This window comes from Megalobrama amblycephala, linkage group LG4 (assembly GCF_018812025.1).
Source record: "Megalobrama amblycephala isolate DHTTF-2021 linkage group LG4, ASM1881202v1, whole genome shotgun sequence".
NCBI lineage: Eukaryota > Metazoa > Chordata > Actinopteri > Cypriniformes > Xenocyprididae > Megalobrama > Megalobrama amblycephala.
The window spans coordinates 14,950,583-14,973,875 of NC_063047.1; the positions used below are offsets into that span (position 1 = coordinate 14,950,583).

General features: G+C 36.2%; 1 protein-coding gene across 3 annotated transcripts in view; it reads left to right on the top strand.

The window, feature by feature from the left end:
• Positions 1 to 23,293, top strand: part of camkk1a (calcium/calmodulin-dependent protein kinase kinase 1, alpha a) — a 103,175-nt gene that overhangs the window by 77,659 nt on the left and 2,223 nt on the right. For 2 of the 3 annotated variants that reach the window (XM_048187839.1, XM_048187840.1), the window contains exons 8-17: positions 3,126 to 3,162; positions 4,487 to 4,508; positions 8,471 to 8,559; positions 12,072 to 12,271; positions 13,572 to 13,625; positions 13,817 to 13,890; positions 15,478 to 15,565; positions 17,000 to 17,128; positions 17,526 to 17,629; positions 21,245 to 21,292. In XM_048187839.1, the coding sequence (XP_048043796.1) occupies positions 3,126 to 3,162; positions 4,487 to 4,508; positions 8,471 to 8,559; positions 12,072 to 12,271; positions 13,572 to 13,625; positions 13,817 to 13,890; positions 15,478 to 15,565; positions 17,000 to 17,128; positions 17,526 to 17,629; positions 21,245 to 21,292 (845 nt within the window). The remainder of the gene's footprint in view (positions 1 to 3,125; positions 3,163 to 4,486; positions 4,509 to 8,470; positions 8,560 to 12,071; positions 12,272 to 13,571; positions 13,626 to 13,816; positions 13,891 to 15,477; positions 15,566 to 16,999; positions 17,129 to 17,525; positions 17,630 to 21,244; positions 21,293 to 23,293) is intronic. The other variant, XM_048187841.1, reaches the window with a different exon arrangement.

Consider the following 23,293-nt stretch of genomic DNA (forward strand, 5'->3'; position numbering starts at 1 on the left):
TGTTTAAAAGTGAATCTGCAATCAAATGAAGCAAACAAACCATGAGTGTCTTACTGACATGATCTGGAGCTTTGTTAAAAGCAAAGTTCATCCATGCTTTCTTAATGTTATAATCATAAGAAAGGCAAAGACTGTATTTTTCCATAACTTGGCAGTTCAAAACGTCTTGTAAACCTCAGAGGCATCTCTATCGTTTGGTTGCTGGAGTAATCCTGTGTTTTGCATCTCTCTTGTATTTACTACTACATGACATGCGTGATCAGTGGGCGGAGCAAAAGAGGCAATGATGTGGAAGTAGGCATTGATTTTCTTCTGCAGGGGCGGTCTTTCGTCGCACTATTACATCATAATGTGATAAAATCCGAAAAGAGTCATTTTGGGAACTTGGTTTCAATAAAAGCTGTTTTTCGACTAATGAGGAAGTTTTGAGTTCTGAAACTCACAGGATATTTTTTATAGTACAGTGACCTCTTATATGTCAAAAATCTTTTTGGACCCACTTTATATTAAGTGGCCTTAACTACTATGTACTTACATTTAAATTAATCATTTGATACAATGCACTTATTGTGTACATACATGTTTTTACATTGTACTTATATTTTAAAAACACCTGCATGTAATTACATCTATAATTAATTTCTGTAATTACATTTGTAATTACACTGTTGACCCATTCCTTAACCCTTAAACCTACCCATACCACCAAAGCTTTCCCTAACCTTACCCGTACCCCACCTCAATAGCTGAAAATGTGTTTTGCAATTCAATATGAACCCAATAAGTACATTGTACTTATTTTTTGATGTAAGTACATAGTCGTTAAGGCCACTTGATATAAAGTGGGACCATCTTTTTTTCCCCTCAATTCATGACCCTTTGAACTTCCTTCCATCTAAACTTTCTTTCAAACTTCCTTTATTTTCTTGATTCTTTCTGAATGAATACACTTCTTTCTTTCTTTCTTTCTTTCTTTCTTTCTTTCTTTCTTTCTTTCTTTCTTTCAGACTTCCTGCTCTCTTATCCTCCTTCCTTCCAAACCAATGAATGATTTGATTAATGATTAATTATTTGATTAATGACTGACCACTTGGAAGACATGTTGTTTGACACTAGGTCTCTGGCAGTCAGAGTAAACTTTAAGTTTAAATGGGAAATACAATATAGATAATACACATAACAGAATTAATAAACATAATAGAATTCCTTCCAGATTTCATCTCAGAGAGAGATTCAATTTGGAAGGAACTGGACTCAGCTGCACGAACCACTCAATAACTGAGCCAGACTTTAGACTAATCATGTGTCATTATGTAATTTGTGCCAAAGAGGGGACAAAATAATAGCAACACAATGAAAATCAGCTAGAAGTAAATCTGTTGAACAGAGATGCCCATAATGTCCTGAGAATAGGATGCGGAGATGAGTGCGATTGATCGCAGGAAGGTAGAATGGAGGGGTGCTGAAGGAGAAAAGCGCCTTTCCTTCTCTCCCCCCATGGTTCCGTCTGAGTGCTCTTCAATCACAGCAGCACCCACGTACATCAGCAAAATTAGAAAAGAGGGTTGAGAGAGTGCGCGCAAGAGAAAATTGAAACGGAGCATGAAAAATGTTTAAAGGAATCTTAGAAGTGAGGCACAGGAACCACCTACACTCCAATCACCTGCCTCTCCTACTGTCGGCCCAAGTACAGTCTTAAGTCAAGAGTGGAGGAATACAGAAATGGAGCTCTGCTGGCAGTGAAGGATGAGGTGCACCTGATGCTTATCGCATCTCATCACCGGTGTAAAACTAAAAGCGACGCTGTGCCAGTAGCTTGGCTGTTTTCAAATTAAGCGTAGCTTTTGCATCTAGCTTTTCCAGTAACAAGCAACTTTTTCCAAGCAGTGGTGTAGAATTATATACGCTTCAACATTTTTTTCCCCCGTCATATAGTATTTGCGAACACAGCTTTATAGCCGAGCGAGCTGAGACAATAATTAAACACTAAAATACTGTCTCTCACACACAGTATGTAGCGTCAGAAAGTCTGTTTTTCTCTGTGAAATACTGTTGTTGCTGAAGAGTATGTTTTCCACAAAGCTCCACTGTAATGTTTGCAGCTTTTTTGATGTTGAAATCCCATATGCCTTGTCCTAATGTGTAGACACACTGAAACACTGAAAAATTCTGCAAAATTAAACTCACAATATTCTACACAAGTTCTACAGTAACTTTATGCTGTTAAAGGGTTAGTTCACCCCAAAATGAAAATTATGTCATTAATTACTCACCCTCATGTTATTCCAAACCCGTAAGACCTTCGTTCATCTTCGGAACACAAATTAAGATATTTTGATGTCCGATGGCTCAGTGAGGCCTCCATTGCCAGCAGTTGACACTTTCAAATGCCCAGAAAGGCACTAAAGACGTATTTAAAATGGTTCATGTGACTACAGTGGTTCAGCCTTAATGTTATGAAGCGGCGAGAATTCGGCCAAAGTCACGCCCCCCAGTGGTGAACCATTGAAATCACATGACTGGCAGTTTGATACACACTCCGAACCACTGATTCAAAACAAAAGATTCGTAAAGTTTCTAAGCTTCATGAAGTAATGTTTTGAAATCGGCCATCACTAGATATTGTTGAATAAAGTGGTTATTTTGTTTTTTTGCTGCACAAAAAGTATTCGTGTTGCTTCATAACATTAAGGTTGAACCACTGTAGTCACATGAAATGTTTTAAATGTTTTTAGTACCTTACTAGGCACTGAAAGTGTTAATTGTCTTGCTGGCAATGGAGGCCTCACTGAGCCATCGGATTTTATCAAAAATATCTTAATTTGTGTTCTGAAGATTAACGAAGGTCTTATAGGTGTGGAACGACATGAGGGTGAGTAATTAATGACAGAACTTTCATTAGTCAGAACTAACCCTTTCATAACAGTATTGTTCCACTGAACACATTTGAGCATTTTTAATTAATTCCACAGATTTTCCCAACATAATCAGTGAAGAAAAAAATTATACTTTGCTTTGAACCTACTAATGGATGTCACAGAGTTTCATAGACGCCAAGAATGGTGAAGATCATACATTGCATGTAGCAAGTAATTTTTTTTTTAATAATACATTTTTTGTTTCAGGTGCTGGATGATCCAGCAGAGGACAACCTTCACATGGGTATGTTCTTTTTTTGCTGCCATATAATTTTAGTGGTAAAATGGCACCTATGTGTAAAAGATTCAGCAAATAATGGTGTTTTTAAAGTAGCTAATGCCTGATCAGTTGTTATTTTATCAAAGTTGTGCATGGTCAGTCTAAAACATCCATTAGACCCATTGTATTGTTCAATTGTATTTACACTACAGTTCAAAGATTGGGGGTCAGTAAGATTTTTTTAAAGAAATTAATACTTTTATTCAGCAAGGATGCATTAAAGTAATCAAAAGTGACTGTATAAATATTTACAATATTACAAAAAATATATATATATTTCAAATAAATGCTGTTGTTTTGAACTTTCTATTCATTGAAGAATCCTGAGGGAAACTATTAAGCAACATAACTGTTTTCAACATTGATAATCAGAAATGTTTCTTGAGCACCAAATCAGCATATTAGAATTATTTCTGAAGGATCATGTGACACAGAGGACTGGAGAAATGATGCTGAAAACTCAACTTTAACGTCACAGGAATAAATGACATAGAAATCAATTATTTTAAATTGGAATAATATTTCACATATGACTATTGTATTGTATTTTTGATCCAATAAATGCTAACTTGGTGAGCATAAGAGACCAAAATATAAAAACATCGTACCGAACTGACACTTCTGAATGATAATATTCTAATCATCAACATTAACCACATATTTACAAATAATGCATGCTAGACTCTTTCTTGTCAGGATGTGTTCATTGGTTGCAGTATTCAACTGATTGCTCTCATTGCTAGTCGTCACATCGCTTCATTGCTCATTTACATAAAATTAAACTCTTTCACTTTTGTCTCATCAGTGTCACTCATATTGTCTCACATCACCAACTCTCATTGAAAATTAATGACCTTTGAGCGTTGTCGCTGCAAAACTTTTGGCAGTATAAACTCCCTGAAGTCTACCATTACAAACTTTACTTTTTAGACTGGCTTATTTCAAATAGATCAAACTGTGCAGCCTGTCTTCCTAATAGGCAGAATAAGTGTCTCATACATAAGACTGTGTGCCACATTTAGTTGGCTTCTCTGACTCATACTGTAAGAATGAATATAAGGTGTTTGTGCCGATGGACTGCTGCAAAATCCTAAATGAGTTCACACCACTGACTAATGGTGCGAATAAAGGCACATATCTTACTTGTATGCGAAAGAGAGTCAGGTCATATAAGGCTATGACATATTTTATGAGGACTTTGAACATTAAATTTCATAAAGTGCACTGATTTGTCTGTAATATGTCTTTTCACTCTCATTGTGACTTTCTCTATCTGATCTCTCCACAGTGTTTGAGCTGATGCAGAAGGGGTGAGTATTCTGTGTGTCCACTTAGACCTATTTTGTACGTCATACATGATTTCCCCGCATCATCTTTCATCCTCTGTCCTTCATTAATCACTCCATTCCTCCTTCATCTCCTGCAGTCTTGCACATCTGTCATCACTTAGATCTGACTCAGTTTTCCCTGTTTTCCTCCCTTGTTCCAAAGGGATTAATTAAATGCTTATATTTGTACTTTCTCATTCAGGCTCTTATTTATGTCTTTTTCTAGATCAGTTCTTTTTTTCTTGCTTTTTTGTTATTGAATAGACTTTTCTCTCTGCATATAAAATAATTTCATTGTTAATCTTTTCTGCATTACTTCTGTTACTTGTAGTGTTTATTTATTCTGTTGCTTTCTCTGCTCATTTAAAGGGCAACAGTCTTCCAGTTTATTATAAGACCTCATTATTATTATTATTTTTTTCAAATGTGACATTTTACTTTGGTTGAATATGAGTTTCTGCCAAGTGGCCTGGCTTTGTTTTGGAGAGAAATGTGTTGTTTAGTATCCCTGGTGTTTGTGGGCTTCTGCCTTGAAAAGAGCAGATTAAAACTTACTTTGCATAATTACAGAATGGTCTGTTTTCACCAGACCTGGCTGAATATGTTTGGCCTTTCTGCTCAATCGTGATTCACTGCCTGTGGGTAATGAATGAAATGGCCTTTGAGGACCCTGTTTTGTGCTAAGTGGTTTTTGTGATTGGTTTTTATGTAAATCTCACAGTCACAGTTCATTTTAAAGGATTCCATCCACTGTGTTTGCAGTCATGTAGTTTCACAGCATCCTCTGTTCTCTCACTGATGTCTCTTACTTGCCCAGTGCTGCCTTGTCTCGTATTAAAATAAGGGCTGCCCCGTCATAGTCGACTAATCGTTAGTCGACTAGAAGAGGCTTAGTCGACCAAAAATTTGTCGGTTAGTTACAGAAAAATATTTTTTTTCTGATAACAGCGGAAACAACTTAAAATACTTTTAAGTTGTCATTTTTGGTAATACAGATAAGAGTAATACATCATTCGAAACGAAAGGGTCTACTTTTATTTGTGTAAACTCACAATAACAAGAAAATGTTGTACTTGTGCCTTTGTAAAATAAAGAAAACAAACAGGATGCGCTTTCTGCCGTCTCAGTCTACCTGAACTGGAGTGCGTCACAAAAAATGAACAGAAACTCAGCTACTTGCCTCACACAGACATGAGAAATATATCTATAGAAAGATTGAAATGTCTACTTTTAAACTCAAAGAAAGAAATGCTCTCTGCTTATGTATTCCGTATGAAACGGAGATGCGGAGATGGCTAGGCAGCATCGTCAACTTCATCTTTGCAGCCGACACTGACTCAGAAAACACTAGTTTATTAATAAATAATTAAAATGTCTCCTACCAGTGCTTTGTGGCAAGCTTTATTCGTGCACTTAAGTGTGGAATAGGCTATATTACACCTATATATATTAAACGCTCATTATGATTTAGTAATATCCTCAGTATATATTTAAGTAACTAAATTAATATAAATGTGTGATTAGTCGACTAATGGCTTAAATTAATGACTAATAGTCGACTAGGAAAATCTTTATTTGGCGGCAGCCCTAGTTATAATGTCTTGCTAACTTAAAGGTACACCATGTAACTTTTTTGTTCTAAATTAACTAAATTTAAATTATGAGTAAATACAATCTTTCTTCCAAAATGTGTTTTTGTCTTACCCTGATTCACTATGTTATAAGCATGTTATAAGTTTTATATTTTAGACTTGATGGGATGGTTTTCACGGGAAATTGCGTACATATACGTCACTTGCCTGCACTTGTCTTCTCCTTCCATAAATAGAGAAAAGTATTAAAAATATTTGAAGTGATATATTGTTATACAAGGAATACATTTATTTTTCTGCTGTAACACTTTACAATAAGGTTTTATTGGTTAACTACTGTACTTTAGTTAACATGAACTAAGAGTGAACAATACCTCTACAGCATTTATTAATCTTAGTTAATGTTCCTTTAAATATTTACTAGTACATTATTAAACTCAAATGTTGTACAGGTGCTGGTCATATAATTAGAATATCGTGAAAAAGTTGATTTTAAAATGATTTTAAAAAATGAAACTTTCATATATTCTAGATTCCCTACATGTAAAGTAAAACATTTCAAAAGTTTTTTTTTTTTTTTTTTTAATTTTGATGATTAGAGCGTACAACTCATGAAAGTCCAAAATCCAGTATCTCAAAATATTAGAATATTTCCTAAGATCAATCAAAAAATGGATTTTCAAAACAGAAAAGTTCAAGTTCTTTAAAGTATGTTCATTTGTACACTCAATACTTGGTCGGCAGCACATAATACAGCAAATGACTTACAGCATCAGTGATGTGTGGCATGGGAGTGATCAGCCTGTGGCACTGCTGAGGCACTATTGAGCCTTCAGATCATCTATATATTGTTGGATCGACTGTTTCTTATCTTTCTCTTGAAAATATCCCATAGATTCAGGTCAGGCATGTTGGCTGGCCAATAAAGCACAGTGATATCATGGTCAGCAAACCACTTGGAAGTGGTTTTTGCACTGTAGGCAGGTGCTAAAGTCCTGCTGGAAAAGGAAATCAGCATCTCCATAAAGCTTGTCAGCAGATGGAAGCATAAAGTGCTCCAAAATCTCCTGGAAGATGGCTGCATTGACTTTGCACTTGATAAAACACAATGGACCAACACCAGCAGACGTTGCGGCCCCCCAAATCATTACTAACTTCAGAAACTTCCCAAGAGACTTCAAGCAGCTTGGATTCTGTGCCTCTCCAGTTTTCCTTCAGACTCTGGGACCATAATTTCAACATGAAATGCAAAATTTACTTTTATCTGAAAAGAGGACTTTCGACCACTGTTCACTGTCCAGTTCTTTTTCTCCTTAGCCCAGGTAAGATGCTTCTGACGTTGTTTCTGTTTCAGAAGTGGCTTGGTAGTCCTTTTCCTGAAGATGTCTGAGTGTGGTGACTCTTGATGCGCTGACTTCATTTGACTCATTGTGAAGCTCTCCCAAGTGTTTGAATCGGCTTTACTTGACAGTATTCTCAAGCTTGTGGTCATCCCTGTTGCTTGTGCACCTTTGCCTACCCAATTTCTTCCTTCTAGTCAACTTTGCATTTAATATGCTTTGATACATCACTCTGTAAACAGCCACCACATTCAAAAATGACCTTCTGTGACTTACTCTCTTTGTGGAGGCTGTCAATGATTGTCTCCTGGACCATTGCCAAGTCAGCAGTCTTCCCCATTAGTGTGGTTTCAAAGAACAAGAGATACCCGAAATTTATACTTTAGGGATGGTCATTTAATGAAACTCAAATGGAAATATATTTTAATATTTTGAGATACTGGATTTTGGACTTTCATTAGCTATATGCTCTAATCAACAAATAAAAAAAATAAAAAAAACAACTTTTGAAATGTTTTACTTTACATGTACGGAATCTAGTATAAATGAAAGTTTCATTTTTTAAAATAATTTACAATAAAAAAATTAACTTTTTCACGATATTCTAATTGTGACCAGCACCTGTATACATGTTGTGAAACAAATGAACCATATTTTTAAGTGTTACCTTTTCTTCTGCATATAAAAACAGATTGCAAAAAATAAAATCGATCATATTTTTGTGGTGGGGCCAGTAAGCATTTTTGCAAGGTATGTAAAAAAAAAAACTGAACTACATCAGAATATTTGTTATTATTCAAGCTGGTTTCATGCTGAAACTGCATCAAGGTGACATTTCAGACATATTGATTCAAAATGATTTTGTGACCTCTCCTAGACTAAATGTTTGAGGTTATTTCTCTACGTGTCATTTCATTCACAATTTCTCTTCATGAATCTTTGTATTCTCTTTCCGTCTTTTATTAGTACTTTATCAGTAAACTTACAATAAAATGTCTCCATTGGTCACCAGCCCTGTGATGGAAGTCCCCACCGACAGCCCATTCAGTGAGGACCAGGCCCGCCACTACTTCAGAGACATTGTTCTGGGCATCGAGTACTGTGAGTCACTTCCTTTATTTTAAAAGCCATTTTCAAATTGCCAGGTCGAACTCGCTGGGTTCCATTCTTAGTTACTAAGGAGACCACCTTGACTTGGTTTTTGTAACAGAGCATCTGAAGTTCAATAAATCCCGGGAGAGAAGAGCAAAGCAAACTCTCCTACAGATGAACGGCTGACATTAATCATTACTTGTGTAAAAATAAAGACCCAAGAGAGCTCTGTCTCAAGGAACATATCTGTGTTTGTTGTTCTAACTCTTCATGGCATCCTGTTAGGCTAATGAAGTGAGTGAATGTGGCAGTGCGCTCGTGTATGTGTGCGTGGGGGAGGTCAGCGTTTCTTGATGAAAACAAGTCTGTGCTATTTCTAAAGGCCGTTCTGATCTTCTCATCTGTCAAAAGAAGACATGAGTTATATAAAAAAATAGATTTTATTTTGCAACATAAAGATTCCATATTGGTTAAAGAAATATTCTGTGTGAAGTAAAAGTTAAGTTCAGTCAACAGCATGTGGCATAATGTTTAATTATGTGGCAAAAATTCATTTCCAAAAGCAAAAATCTGGGTAACATTGAGGCACTTACAAAGGAACAAAACGTAAACAATATGTGTGTTATCATGGTTTTTGTATAAAAAATACAGATTACTAACCTTTTCAGTGTAAAGTTATATCAAAATTTACAACTTTGTTACCATGACCATTTAAACAGCTTTATACCTCAAATTGTCACGTCTTGTGTGGTAGCAGCTCACGATGAAGATGAGGGAGATTACAATCACAGTCTTTATTAAACTTTACAACTCAGAACAAACACTAGAATAATCACAGGAGCAAAAATGACACCATACTTTAACGAGAACCGACAAGGAGTAACAGAAACACAGGGCTTAAATACACAGAGCAAACAATGAAACACAGGTGAAACTAATCAATAAGTATGGAAACAAACTAGGATATAATCAGTAACCTAGCAAATTAAAGGCATAGTTCACCCAAAAATTAAAATTTGGTATTTATCTGTTTACCCCCAGGGCATCCAAGATGTAGGTGACTTTGTTTCTTCAGTAGAACACAAATGATGATATTTAACTCCAACCGTTTCGGTCTGTCAGTCTTACATTGTGGGTCAATGGGAACTTCTTTTATAAGAGTAAATAAAACTTGCTTAGACAGCGGCAATGATGTCTCGCGCATATACTTCAATGAGTGCTAGACATCACTTCAGTTGTCAGAGCGCGATCAGACCTCACTAAACGAGTGCTGAACGCAGTTGGACATAGTGGTGTTTTAGAGGTAAAAATTCGAGCCACAGGGTTTAATTTGGATTTGTCTAAGCAAGTTTTATTTACTCTTATAAAAGAAGTTCCCATTGACCCACATTATTTGACTGACAGACGGCAGTGGTTGGAGTTAAAAATCATCATTTGTGTTCTACTGAAGAAACAAAGTCGCGTACATCTTGGATGCGCTGGGGGTAAGCAGATAAACATCAAATTTTAATTTTTGGGTGAACTATCCCTTTAACAATAGGTACATTTACATGGAGCATTGTATTCTGATTACAATCGTCTTAAAAGTCCAATCCGATTGAAAATGCTCCATGTAAACACTTCAATCAGAATAAAAATGCCTAAATTGATTGAAATTTGAATCTGTTTGAAAGAAGTGGGATAAACCTTTTCTAATCCATTTGATAGGACATGTAAACACTTGATTGGATTGAAAACAGAAATCGGGAATTTTTGGACTAAGAAATGGTGTTATGACGCACAAAACAAGCTCATGTTGTTATTGAATATAATAAATGACTGTCGTATCAATCTAAAATTCTTGCTTCTGACTCTCAACCACAGACAGCCTGTTTTGAACGTGGGAATGGGCTTTTTTTACTGCTTGATTAATGTAAGCATCATGGCACAAAGCTTTGTGTGCTCGTCATCTACTAATATGGACCCAAAATAGATTGATAAATATTAAGTCTGCTTTTTTAAGACAGAAAAAGAGGATGGTTAAAATGTGACAACAGCGGGAAACTGTTCGTTCAGTGTGTGCATGATATGAAGATATGAATCTTGTTACATATAAATGTGCACATAAACCCAACCACTTTATTTAGTATTTTTGTAAACTCTATGTTTGGATTCATCAATCGGAATGACTTTATTCAAACAAAAAGTGTTTATGTAAACATGGCTACTGACTGGAAACAGCATTCGACTAATGCAAGTGCTTTTGCAAAATTATAAACTTCACATTTTTGCCTCTAAATTCTCCAACAATTGGCCCTATTCACTTCTATTGTGTCATCGTAACCTAGTTTTTTTTTTGTTTTTGTTTTTTTGCTTTTTTAAAAGAAAACGATGGCAAAATCATTTTTAAGTTAATCAACATATATGTTGATTGAGCTTAAATTGTATTTAACTTTTAAATGAGATGGTAGCTCTAAATAGGAGAATGAGCTAAGCTGAGTTGATTGCCAAGTGTCTGTTCTGCTTGAGTGGAAACTCGGCTTTCATCAGTTCATTTGAATCCTACTAACCAGGCAACATTCGCTGTGGCAACCGTCTGGATGGCAACAGGCCATTTGCATGTTTCGCTGCAAATCAGTCTGTGTTCACAACAAACTCCTTTGTGTGTCTTTAATTTGGGGACTGCAATCAGAGTATGCGTCCATATCCTGTTTATTTTATTAGCATTATGCTAGTTACCTCAGGGTGACATGTCAATACTATTAATAAATAGTTATCTAAAAAATCTGTGAGGGGTTTTATGATAGAGACACCTTACATAAGCTGTGGCATACTCCATGTGTTACATTCACCTTGCTTTGCTGACTTTGATCAAATAATTATATGCAATAACCTGCTAATACTTTGAACACATGTCTTTGTTCCTTAATGGATTTTCTTTTTTCATTACCATGCTTGTCATCTGAAGACGTCTGAGACGTGGCACTTGTTGTCACACATAACCAGTAATGACACATGACAAAGATGATAAGTGGTGGGCAGGTTAGCTTTGATTGACCACTTGAGACAGGAAGGCATCTATTAACCAATCAAATTCAGCTTCTGTGTCCTTAGGGTGACCTTCTTGATCCTTTCTGCTGTCCTTAGTTAAGCTGAGATCTCCTGCAGTCAGACACACTTGATTTTGTACCTCCTATTCATTTGCTATGCTCAACCTAGTAGCTTTATTAAACTTGTTTTGACTTAAAAACTGACATTTTGGTCAAAATTAAGTTGTACAGTATAAGTATGGATTTGTATTATATTGAATTTATGCCAGGATGGATGGATCAGTTCTGAATTATAAATACTTTCTGATGTTGCATTGAGAAGTTTGATGATCCTCACATAATATAATATAATAATAATAATTTGAGATTTGAAGCTAATTGTCAGTAAATTGAACTTATGAAATGACTCCTTTTTCTGATTATTCTTTTAGATGATATACTTGAAATATTATTTCTCATTCCTTCTCTGATATTCTTTGTCTTTTTGCTTAGTGCACTATCAGAAGATCGTTCACAGGGATATCAAGCCATCTAATTTATTACTTGGAGATGACGGCCATGTCAAGATCGCCGATTTTGGGGTCAGTAACCAGTTCGAGGGTAACGATGCCATGCTCTCCAGCACTGCTGGTACTCCTGCATTCATGGCTCCAGAGACACTGTCAGACAACCGCAAGAGCTTTAGTGGAAAGGTAATGCTTGCCTGTGGTGATTTTGCAGATATGTGTTGTGATAGGCTAATTCAGACTGATTTTGTGAACCATATTAGGCTCAAAAGAAATTTTTTTTTATGAATGGGTCATTGCTACTGTTCTCATGAACTCTCATGAATGTGTCAAAGGGTTACACTACTGTTCGGTAGATTTTTAAAGATGTTTATGTTCACTAAGGCTTTATTTGATTAAATACAGACAAAAAATGGTTTTATTTTAATATATGTTTTATTTTAATATTTATTCCTGTGTTGGCAATGCTGATTTTTCAGCAACCTTCAGTGTCACATGATCTTTCAGAAATCATAATATGCTGATTTAATGCTTAAGAAACTTTTTTTATTATTATTATCAATGTTGAAAACTACGGAAGAGGATTAGGGCCAAGCAATAATAAAAAAATAAAACCATCTCGAGATTAAAGTTGTTAAATTTCATGAAAAAAGTCTAAATAAAATGTTGAGAATAAACTCGTTAAATTACGAGAAAAAACGTGTTAAATTTCGAGAAAAAAGTCGAGATAAAATGTTGAGAATAAAGTCATTAAATTACGAGAAAAAGTCGTTAAATTATGAAAACAAATTCGTTAAATTATGAGAAAAATGTCGTTGAATTTCGAGAAAAAAGTCTAGATAAAATGTTGAGAAAAAAGTCATTAAATTATGAGAATAAAGTCATTAAATTATGAGAAAAAAGTCGTTAAATTATTAAATTTCAACATTTTATCTCGACTTTTTTCTCGAAATTTAACACGTTTTTTCTCGTCATTTAACGAGTTTATTCTCAACATTTTTTACAATTTAACGAGTTTTTTCTCTAAATTTAACAACTTTAATCTCGAGATGGTTTTATTTTTTTATTATTGCTTGGCCCTAATCCTCTTCCGTAGAAAACAGTATGCTCCTTAATATTTTTGTGGAAACCATTTTTTTAGCCATGTATAAAAAGAAGTTCAGAAGAACAGCATTTCTTTGGAATAGATTATTTTTGTAATTTTAGAAATGTCACTTTTGATCAATTTAATGCATCTTTGAGCAATACAATTTCTCTATTATTTTCTTTTAAAAAAATCTAACTGATCCCTCACTTAGCACACGTTAGTCTATTCTTTAAAATATTATTTTCTGCATGCCAAGGAAGAAAGTCTTAGAGGTTCGGCATAACATGAGAGTAAATAAATGACAACAGAATTTAAATTTTGGATGAACTGTCCCTTTAAGGAATTCCATTTATCTCAATAGCTCCTGCATCAGTATAACAGAAGTTGTGTCTTGTTCAGGCTCTGGATGTGTGGGCTATGGGAGTGACCCTCTACTGTTTTGTGTATGGGAAGGTGAGTCGGCTCATGTGCTGATATGATCAGAGTGATAGCAGTAATTCTTCATTGTGGAATTATCTATCAGTAAGATCAATGGAGGGGCCAGTGTGCTACTGCAGTGACATTTGTGTGATTGATGATTTTGATCACTCATCCATCTAACCTCCCCTCCCTCTCCTTCTCTATTTTTCTTCCTTGTCCTCCAGTGCCCATTTATTGATGAGTACATTCTGGCACTTCACAATAAGATCAAGTGTAAGCCGGTGGAGTTCCCTGAGACGTAAGTCGCCCCTCGCTGTGTGTGACGCATCTGCCGTTCCACAGATACAGAGAGGAAATGTCAGAGATGTTGTGAGATGAGTGTATGACGATGTGAGATGAATGCTATTTTGAGGCGTGTTGGTTTATGTATGATATTTGTTTAAATAATATGTTGATGAAGTCTGTTGTTTGTGTGTGGAAGGCCAGAGGCCATCCGGCTACATGTCATCTGGTGCATGACAAATTGTCAGCAAATGAAAGAGCGTCTCTCACACACACACACACACACACACACACACACACACACACACACACACACACTGATCCCTGATGTCATGCTGCAGTGTTCTCAGTGGCTAAACTAACTGTCAGATATCACAATGTCATCACTGTGAATCAAATAAAGTGTACATGACCAGGGGTTCCCAATATTTTGTCAGCTGAACCCTTATGATCAGAATTTTCTATGATCAGATTCTGCTATACATAAATGCATGACTAGTTGCAAGACAGTTTTACTCTTTTATAATATATTTTTTTAATAGTAGTGTGTTACCTAATCTGATATTTCCCTGCCTGGCGACAAATACAATTAAAATGAGTGCTGTACTAAAACTCTACAATAATTTACTATAACTGTGTGACAGTTTTTACTATACCTCTTCCCACTCTTCTCACATCTTCACTCACTTTTTGGGTTTCTTTTCTAAGCGTAAACCTTAAAACAAGCAAAGAAATTAAGAGAATGAGGAAAAATTATTTGAGAGAATACACCTAATCCAAGAAATATTCTCTGAAAGCAAATTTTACTATATAAATACATTTTGTTTTAAGTATGTTTGGATATTCTAACCGGAAAAAAGACAACAACACTGTAATGTATAACTCTGCTCTTTTGTGTTACTGCTGTACTCTATTATACTACACCATTTTATTCTACTGTTCTCTACCATACTCTATAACAGTGATGATATTAATTATTAATTCTTTAGTCTTACTGTACCTATTTAAGGTGCTGGAGTGTTTTTTTTTTTAATAAACTCAGCAAAAAAAGAAACATCCCTTTTTTAGGATACTGTACTTTAAAGATAATTTTGTAAAATCCAAATAAGCTTTACATATCTTTACATATTGAAAAGGGTTTAAACAAGTTTTTTTATGCTTGTTCAATGAACCATAAACAATTAATGAACATGCATCTGTGGAACAGTCCATAAGACTCTAACAGTTTATAGGTGGTAGACAATGAAGGTCACAAGAACAATAACAGGATACAAAAGAGACCTTTCTACTGACTCTGAAAATCACCAGGAGAAAGATGAAACAAAAACAGTTGAAAGTGAGAGAACTATTATTTTTATGCTGAGTATATGTTGTTGTTGTTTCATGTAAGCAGAGCTCCTATAAGTTAATTAACTCTATCCATCCTCTTTTTCTTTTGTGTTTAGTACAGTTGAGCCCTTATGATTGTTACAGAGGCAGTGTGTTGAAACAGTGTCTTCTGTCTGCAGTGTGTCTTACCTCTTGTAAAAGCATAGCATACTGTTATTGTCTAGCAGTACCATCAGATTTCAGCTGTTTGCTCTGTGTTTCTGTGATATCTCAGGCCAGCTGTCAGTGAAGGGCTGAAGGACCTGGTATCACGAATGCTGGACAAAAACCCAGACACCAGGATCACCGTTCCTGAGATCAAAGTAAGTCTACATAAAACGGAAAGGAGCACTTCTTAGATTGAAAGTGGCAAGTAATTCCTTCCGCCTTCATCTTCACAACTCTGTATTGCAAGATATTGAGTTACTGTTCACTGAGGAGTGCATTTACACTGAAATTGTTGTCCATATTTGACTTGTTGGCTTTGTAGCATTATTAATCAATGCCTCAATTGTTCTTCCTGCATAGCATACCAGCAAGAGAGTTCAACATCAAATTATAGTCAGTATTTCAAAAAGAAATGTCTCATTAGCCTTCATTCACAATAGCTCCAGTATTTCTATCAAAGACCATTCCTGAGCCACATTCAGGGATAGTGTGAATGTGACACAATATCTCTGATAGCTTCTGCACCATCTAGCAGACTTGGTGTTTGGACAGAAACACATCAGCTAATCCCTATGGGAAAGGATTTTGGTTCAGTTCTGGAAACTTCCATCTGCTGTCTCAATGTGACAGTGAGTGTGAATAATTAGCACACACACATTCGGCCGTCAGAGACTCCTGCCTGCATGTCATTACCCAGAAAATGTTCCATTAAAGCAGCGATCCCCAGAGCGCACGTTAATCAGAGCTGCACGGCCTACATTTACTCAACAGCTCTACCCTCATATCCTTAAGTCTAACTTTGTTTTTAGGACAAATATTTTATTTCTTTAATGTTTTTTCTGATTTGATGAATGGTTAGATGGATGGATGGATAGATGAAAGGTTTGATGGATGAACAGATTAATGGAATGAAGATTAAATGGATGGACCAATGAATAGATGGACGGATGAATGGGTGAATGTAAGTATAGATGATGGCTTGATGGATGAAACAATAGATAGATGGATGGATATACAGACGGATAGATGGAGTGATGAATAGATGGATATATGATGGCTGGATGGATGAAACAATAGATGGATGGACGAATGGATGGATGTAAGAAAAGATGTATGGATGGACTGATCTTCAAACATGGATGGATGGATAGATGGTGGATGTTGCATTGAAGGATGGATGGATGGATGGATGGATGGATGGATGGATGGATGGATGGATAGAATGTTAGATAGATCGACCTATGAATTGAAGGATGGATGGACAAGTGGATCAATGAATGGACAGATAGATAATGGCTAAATTGATGTAACTGTAGATGGATGGATGGATATACAGATGACGGAGGGACGGACAGATAGACAGATGGATGGAGGATAGATGTATTGATGGATCTACGGACATATAAATGGTAGGGTGCAATAATGGATAAACAGATGGTTAGAAGGTTAGAGATTGCCAGGATGGATGGATGGATGGGTGGGTGGGAGGATAGATGATAGATGGATGGGTGAAAGGATAGGCAATATAAATGGACGTAATGTCAGTGTCTGTGATATATGTCTGTGTGTGTGTGTGTGTGTATCTTCAGGTGGACCCCTGGGTGACTCAGGATGGTACAGACCCTTTGCCTTTAGAAGAGGAGCACTGTACTGTGATAGAAGTCACTGAAGAGGAGGTGCAGAACTCAGTGAAGTTTGTCCCAAGTCTATCTGCTGTGGTAAGTGAAACAGAGAAAGAACAAGGGTTTCTATGTGTAAAAAACACGAGCTGCTGAACTGTAGTTACATGAACACACACAAGCCAAATGTGTTTAGTGCATCGTACTGCTGTCAATGAGTGGATGAATAAGAAGGTTAAGACACAATTGACCTTAACCAAACAAACTGAAACCTCAACACATGTCAAACTGACCTTGCTTCTCAACTGTAAACTTTTCCCTGATGACTTTCCTGGAATTAGTCCTCCTCGCCATCATGTTTCAGTAAATGAAAAGCGTATTTTAGCTGACCGCTCTTCTTTCATTTCTCTATTTTGTATTTGTGAATGTTGTATTTCTGCATGCCCTGATACTGTATATGTAAAGGAGGTTAAGCCTTTTCCTTTTGATGCTGTAGATATTGGTGAAAGCCATGTTAAGGAAGCGTTCCTTTGGGAATCCATTTGAGTGTCCCAGCAGACGAGAAGAGAGATCCATGTCTGCTCCCGGCAGTCTTCTCATGTAAGTGTTCCAAACTGACAAACAACAACGCAACTGAAGACCAACTAGAAACCATAGTAATATAACTGCACAAATACAAATGACTCTCCTTTTCATCAGAAATCTTTCAGCATTTCATCTCTTTCATTCTTTGCTTTTTTCACTCTCACATTCAAGGTCGCACCATGATATTTCAGACTTCATGTCTATCTGTTTGAACAGAAAGGTGTGCTAATAGTCACCCATTACTTCTCCTGCCGCCAGCATACGTTTCCATAGTAGCATGATTCAGTCTTTTTTCTCTTGCAGTAACATTCAGAGCTTCAGGACTTGATGTTTTCACTATTCCTGTCTAGAACTTTCTCTTCGTCATTGCACTGAGGAGATGGCTGACTCTCTCTCTCTCTCTCTCTCTCTCTCTATATATATATATATATATATATATATATATACACACAGTACCTGTAATTTTTAATGTTTTTGAAAGAAGCCTCTTATGCTCATCAAGCCTGCATTTATTTGATCAGTCACGAATCATGTGACACTGAAGACTGAAGTAATGGCTGATGAAAATTCAGCTTTGCATCAAATAAATAAATTATATTTTAAAATATATTAAAATAGAAAACCATTATTTTAAATTGTAATAATATTTCACAATATTACTGTTTTTTTTCTGTATTTTTGATTAAATAAATGCAGGCTTGATGAGCATAACTTTTGACCCTATATATATATATATATATATATATGAACATTATTTGCATTTTTATAGTTATAAATGTAAATTTCAGTTTTCATTTTCAGCATTTATATATACAGATATACACAAGTTCTAAAAAGGTCACAACAATAATTCAGTTCTTTTGAATTCCTCTGGATGTTGTTTGCACCATCTTTCCTTTGACAGTTATTCTCAGGGGCTTTTTGCCGATAATGTATCTGCCCACTAGAGCGACAGTAAGTGTCTCCATGAAGTCATCTCTGCTGCTTTTCCCACATTAGAGGGGGTTTGTTCAAGGACAGCAGAATGTTCTCTCACTCTTCCTCTCTGTGTGCTGTCTGTCAGATGCCTGTCAGAATCAGCAGAGGGTTGCTCCCTGTCTTCTGAATGCCCTGGATCAATACAAACAGTCTGGTGGTTATCTCTGTATGCATCCCAGATAGACCAAAGTCAGCCTTGTGAATATTTTAATGCAGTGGTGAATGCTCTCTGTTATAGGTTGTATTGATTTTTTTATTTTGTTTTTGTTTTTTTCCTGATGTGCCATATGCAGTTATTGTTCATATAATCAAAACTAAAAGGTTGTTTGACATGCTTGTTTGGTGTGGCCTCTCTCTGTTGACAAAGGTGCAATCCGATTGGGAATGAGGTGGATCAATATTGTGACCGGTGACTTCTTTTCCAAGAATGTATTTTCATTTACCTCTATAATTTTTTTATTAGCCATTTGTCGGTTAGTTGTTCCCTCTGAGTTGTAGCATTTCTGATTAAACGGATAAAAAGCAGCAGTGCCCCCACTTGGTAGAAAGCCATCATCGTAATTTTGAAAATCCCTACTGTATGTCCCTTTAAATCTCCAGCTGTCAGGGGTGCCCATTTGCATGTCATCCATAATTTAGTGTCAGGTTGAATACACTACCTCCCACAATGTTAATAACCTTTTTCATCTAAACACACACTTTCTGTACACACCGAACACACACTCTCCCTCCCTTTCTCAAACATTCATGCATACTCAATTGACTGCAGTTGTTACTCTGTGAAGACAAGTCATTTCTTGTGAAACTTATGAAGATTGCATTAATTATTTCTACATCGCTCTTAAATATTTATTTTATCGGAATATTGACACTTTATCAAACTGTTTTAGCACAGGCACATTATAATATAGTACAGGGACCATATCGGCTAGTGATCTGCCATTACTGGATATATATCTAATACATGACATTTCATTGTCCCTGCTCAACCTATATTTCTGCCATCTAGTGCTCACTTAAATAACACTGTTAAATGTAATCTTTAACAAATCTCAAAATCCACCTTTCATGCTTTCAATTATAATATAGTGATGCCTTTTGAAATTGTCACATTACACCCTGGAAAATAAAATAAATTAAGTCTAACTTTTTTGAGCTATATGTACACATTATAACCCTCATCATCAAAGTGAAAATATCATTTTAAAGCATTCTGGAGGATTATTAAATATGGAAAAACTAGAATAACAGGGTTGGAAAAGTCATCAGTCCCCTGATTTAATACTTCAGAGCCACCTTTTGCTTTAATTACAGCCATTAATCTTTTTGGAGATGTCTGTACTAGTTTTGCCCACCTAGATTAGGGAATATTTGCCCATTCTTCCTTGCAGAATGACTCTCAAGTTCAGTCAAATTTTGTGCTAAGTGGCAATGGACTGCTTTTTTCAAGTCCATCCACAGATTTTCTATCAGATGCCAATCAAGAACATTCACCTTCCTGTCCTTAAGCCATTGCATTGTTCTTTTGGCGGTATGTTTAGGATCATTGTCGTGTTAGAAGGTGAATGACCTGCCCATCTTCAGTTGTCTAGCAGAGGGATGCAGGTTTTCCTTAAGAATTTGGATGTACTTGGCAGCATCCATTTTCCCTTCAATCCTGACCAAATGCCCAGTCCCTGATGAAGAGAAACACCCCCACAACAAAATTATGCCACCACCATGCTTCACAGTAGGTAATATATGGTGTGTTTTGGGTGGTGTGCTGTGTTTGCTTTTTGCCAAATATAGCGCTTGGAGTTCAGTCAGTCAAAGAAAAGGTCAGTTTATGTATATATATAATATATACACACACATTTATATAACCTCAGAATGATTAAAGGCTTATTGGTTTCAGCTACTATTTTAATATCAGTGCATTTTGTCAGCCTATAGTTTTCTGTTTCTGCTAGATAGCACCACCCCGCCATTCCAAAGCTGTATATTAAACGAAATGTGTTATTATTGACTGTCAGTTTGTTGCATCGTGACACATTTTGCTTTCTGTGTAAAAGTTGTTGCTTCAGGCCTGGTTAGGACACGGTATAACACTATACACATCACTGAACCAACCCTGTCTGGGAGCATGGGGAAAGAAATTGCCGTATCGCTACTCATTTGTTGGATGTGATGAAAATATGGCTGCACATTATTACATTTCAGGACTTTTTTCTGGCCTCCAGCACCTTTAAAAATCGCTCTAATTTTTTAGCCACAGAGTGCAGGTTGAGTGTGGGTAACCTATTCATATGCTTATGAAGCACAGACTGGAGATGGTAATATTTCCTGTTGGTGTTTGTCATATAGAGGAGTTAAACACTGTCTCTTCTGGACAAATATGCATGGCATTTGATAAGTTTTTTAAAAAGCGTCTGGCGCATGCATCTCTCTTTTTTTGTAGTTGAAGCTAATGCTGTCCATTTACATAAATTAAATGTATTGAATTATTGCAGGTCTCGACTTAAATGTAATCTAATGTCGACTATCGATGTAATTGCCATTCTGACCAGCAATAACTTACTGTCGTCTCTATAATGACCTGGTTCCTGCTGCTTTGCTTCACATGAAACTGCTGATGCTCTCCTCCCTTTCCTCCACTCTCTCTCTTTGCTGCAGGGACTCTTGGCCATTCCGGCCCTCTTTTAAACTCCAGCCCTCGTTAAGGTAACTCATTGTGACAGGTGGTCATTGTCATTTGTCACTCAAGCCCTGTGTTAGATTCCCTGCCCTTCTCCATGCATTCCCACGGGTCAGTGAAAAAGTCATATCAGCCTCCATCCTGTCCTTGTGTGGCATTTCTCTTACTTTTATGGCAGTGAAAGTATTTGGTACAGTCCAAGCCTGTGAAACACATCATGTTGTGGTCTTTCATTGAATCCCATTACAGTATGTACACTCTGTGTGCAGTTGTGTTTGCTGCAGAGAACCTTCCCATGTTCATCTGTGTTTCCTCCAAGATTGTTTGTGTCAATGTGCTACTTTTCTAGTTTTCAGTGTTTTATACTGGATAGTTTCAGCCACAGATGGGCTACAGATGCATCACTCCTGTTTAATGCATGTAACAGATTTTTGTTTTATGATATAAAGGGACAGCAATGTGCTTTACAATTATATATTGTTACAGTAATGTGCTTAAATGTTCTATTCAAAAAACCATTTAAAATAACTGTTTCCTGTTTTACTATTTAACATATATCAGTAGTATTTAAAGGGATAGTTCACCCAAAAATGAAAATTTGATGTTTATCTTTTTTATCTTGTTTGCTTACCCCCAGGGCAGCCAAGATGTAGGTGACTTTGTTTCTTCAGTAGAACACAAATGATGATTTTTAATCAATGGGAACTCCATCTATAAGAGTCAAATAAACACGACAGACAAATCCATATTAAACCCTGCGGCTCGTGATGACACATTGATGTCCTAAGACATGAAACAATCGGTTTGTGCGAGAAAACCGAACAGTATTTATCTAATTTTTTACCTCTAAGACACCATCATGTCCAAATGCCTTGAGCGCACGACATCCGGTGTGTGAGGTGTGTACGCGCTCTGGCATAGTTTAAAGGATTAGTCCACGTTCAAATAAACTTTTCCTGATAATTTACTCACCCCCATGTCATCCAATATGTTCATGTCTTTCTTTCTTCAGTCCAAAAGAAATTGAGGTTTTTGATGAAAACATTCCAGGATTATTCTCCTTATAGTGAACTTCAATGGACTCCAGACGGTTGAAGGTCAAAATTACAGTCGTTTAAAGCCCTTTGAAGCTGCACTGAAACTGTAATTTTGACCTTCAACCGTTTGGAGGCCAGTGAAGTCCACTATAAGGAGAATAATCCTGGAATGTTTCATCAAAAACCTTAATTTCTTTTTGACTGAAGAAAGAAAGACATGGACATCTTGGATGACATGGGGGTGAGTAAATAATCAGGAAAACTTTATTTGAAAGTGAACTAATCCTTTAAACTATGCCAGAGCGCGTACACACCTCACACACTGGATGCTCAAGGCAGTTGGACATAGTGGTGTATTAGAGGTAAAAAATTAAATAAATACTGTTTGGTTTCTCGCACAAATCGATCGTTTTGTGTCTTAGGACGTCAATGTGTCGTCATGAGCCACAGGGTTTAATTTGGATTTCTCTGTCGTGTTTATTTGACTCTTATAGATGGAGTTCCCATTTACATGCATTATACGACTGACAGACGGCAACGGTTGGAGTTAAAAATCATCATTTGTGTTCTACTGAAGAAACAAAGTCACCTACATCTTGGATGCCCTGGGGGTAAGCAGATAAACACCAAATTTTCATTTTTGGGTGAACTATCCCTTTAATATATATTGACCCAAGCTGCTACAGTGACACTTTCAAAGTATTAACTGTTTTGAAGTTTTCGAGATTTGTGTCATCAAAAATATTAATTTTTGCTTGAGGGACTTAATAACAACTAAATAGATATTCTCAAGCACAGTGTCTTTGAAAAAATCTATACTTGTTACTTGGCCAGACAAAAATCGCAAAGTATTCATATATTTTCTGCTAATTTCTTCTGTTCTTTCTGTACAACCATTCACAGTGCAGCGTTTTTTTATTTTATTTTTGTGGTATCATTGATTCCCTAAATGAAATTCAAAACTTGATTTTACAGCCTCTATCTATCAAT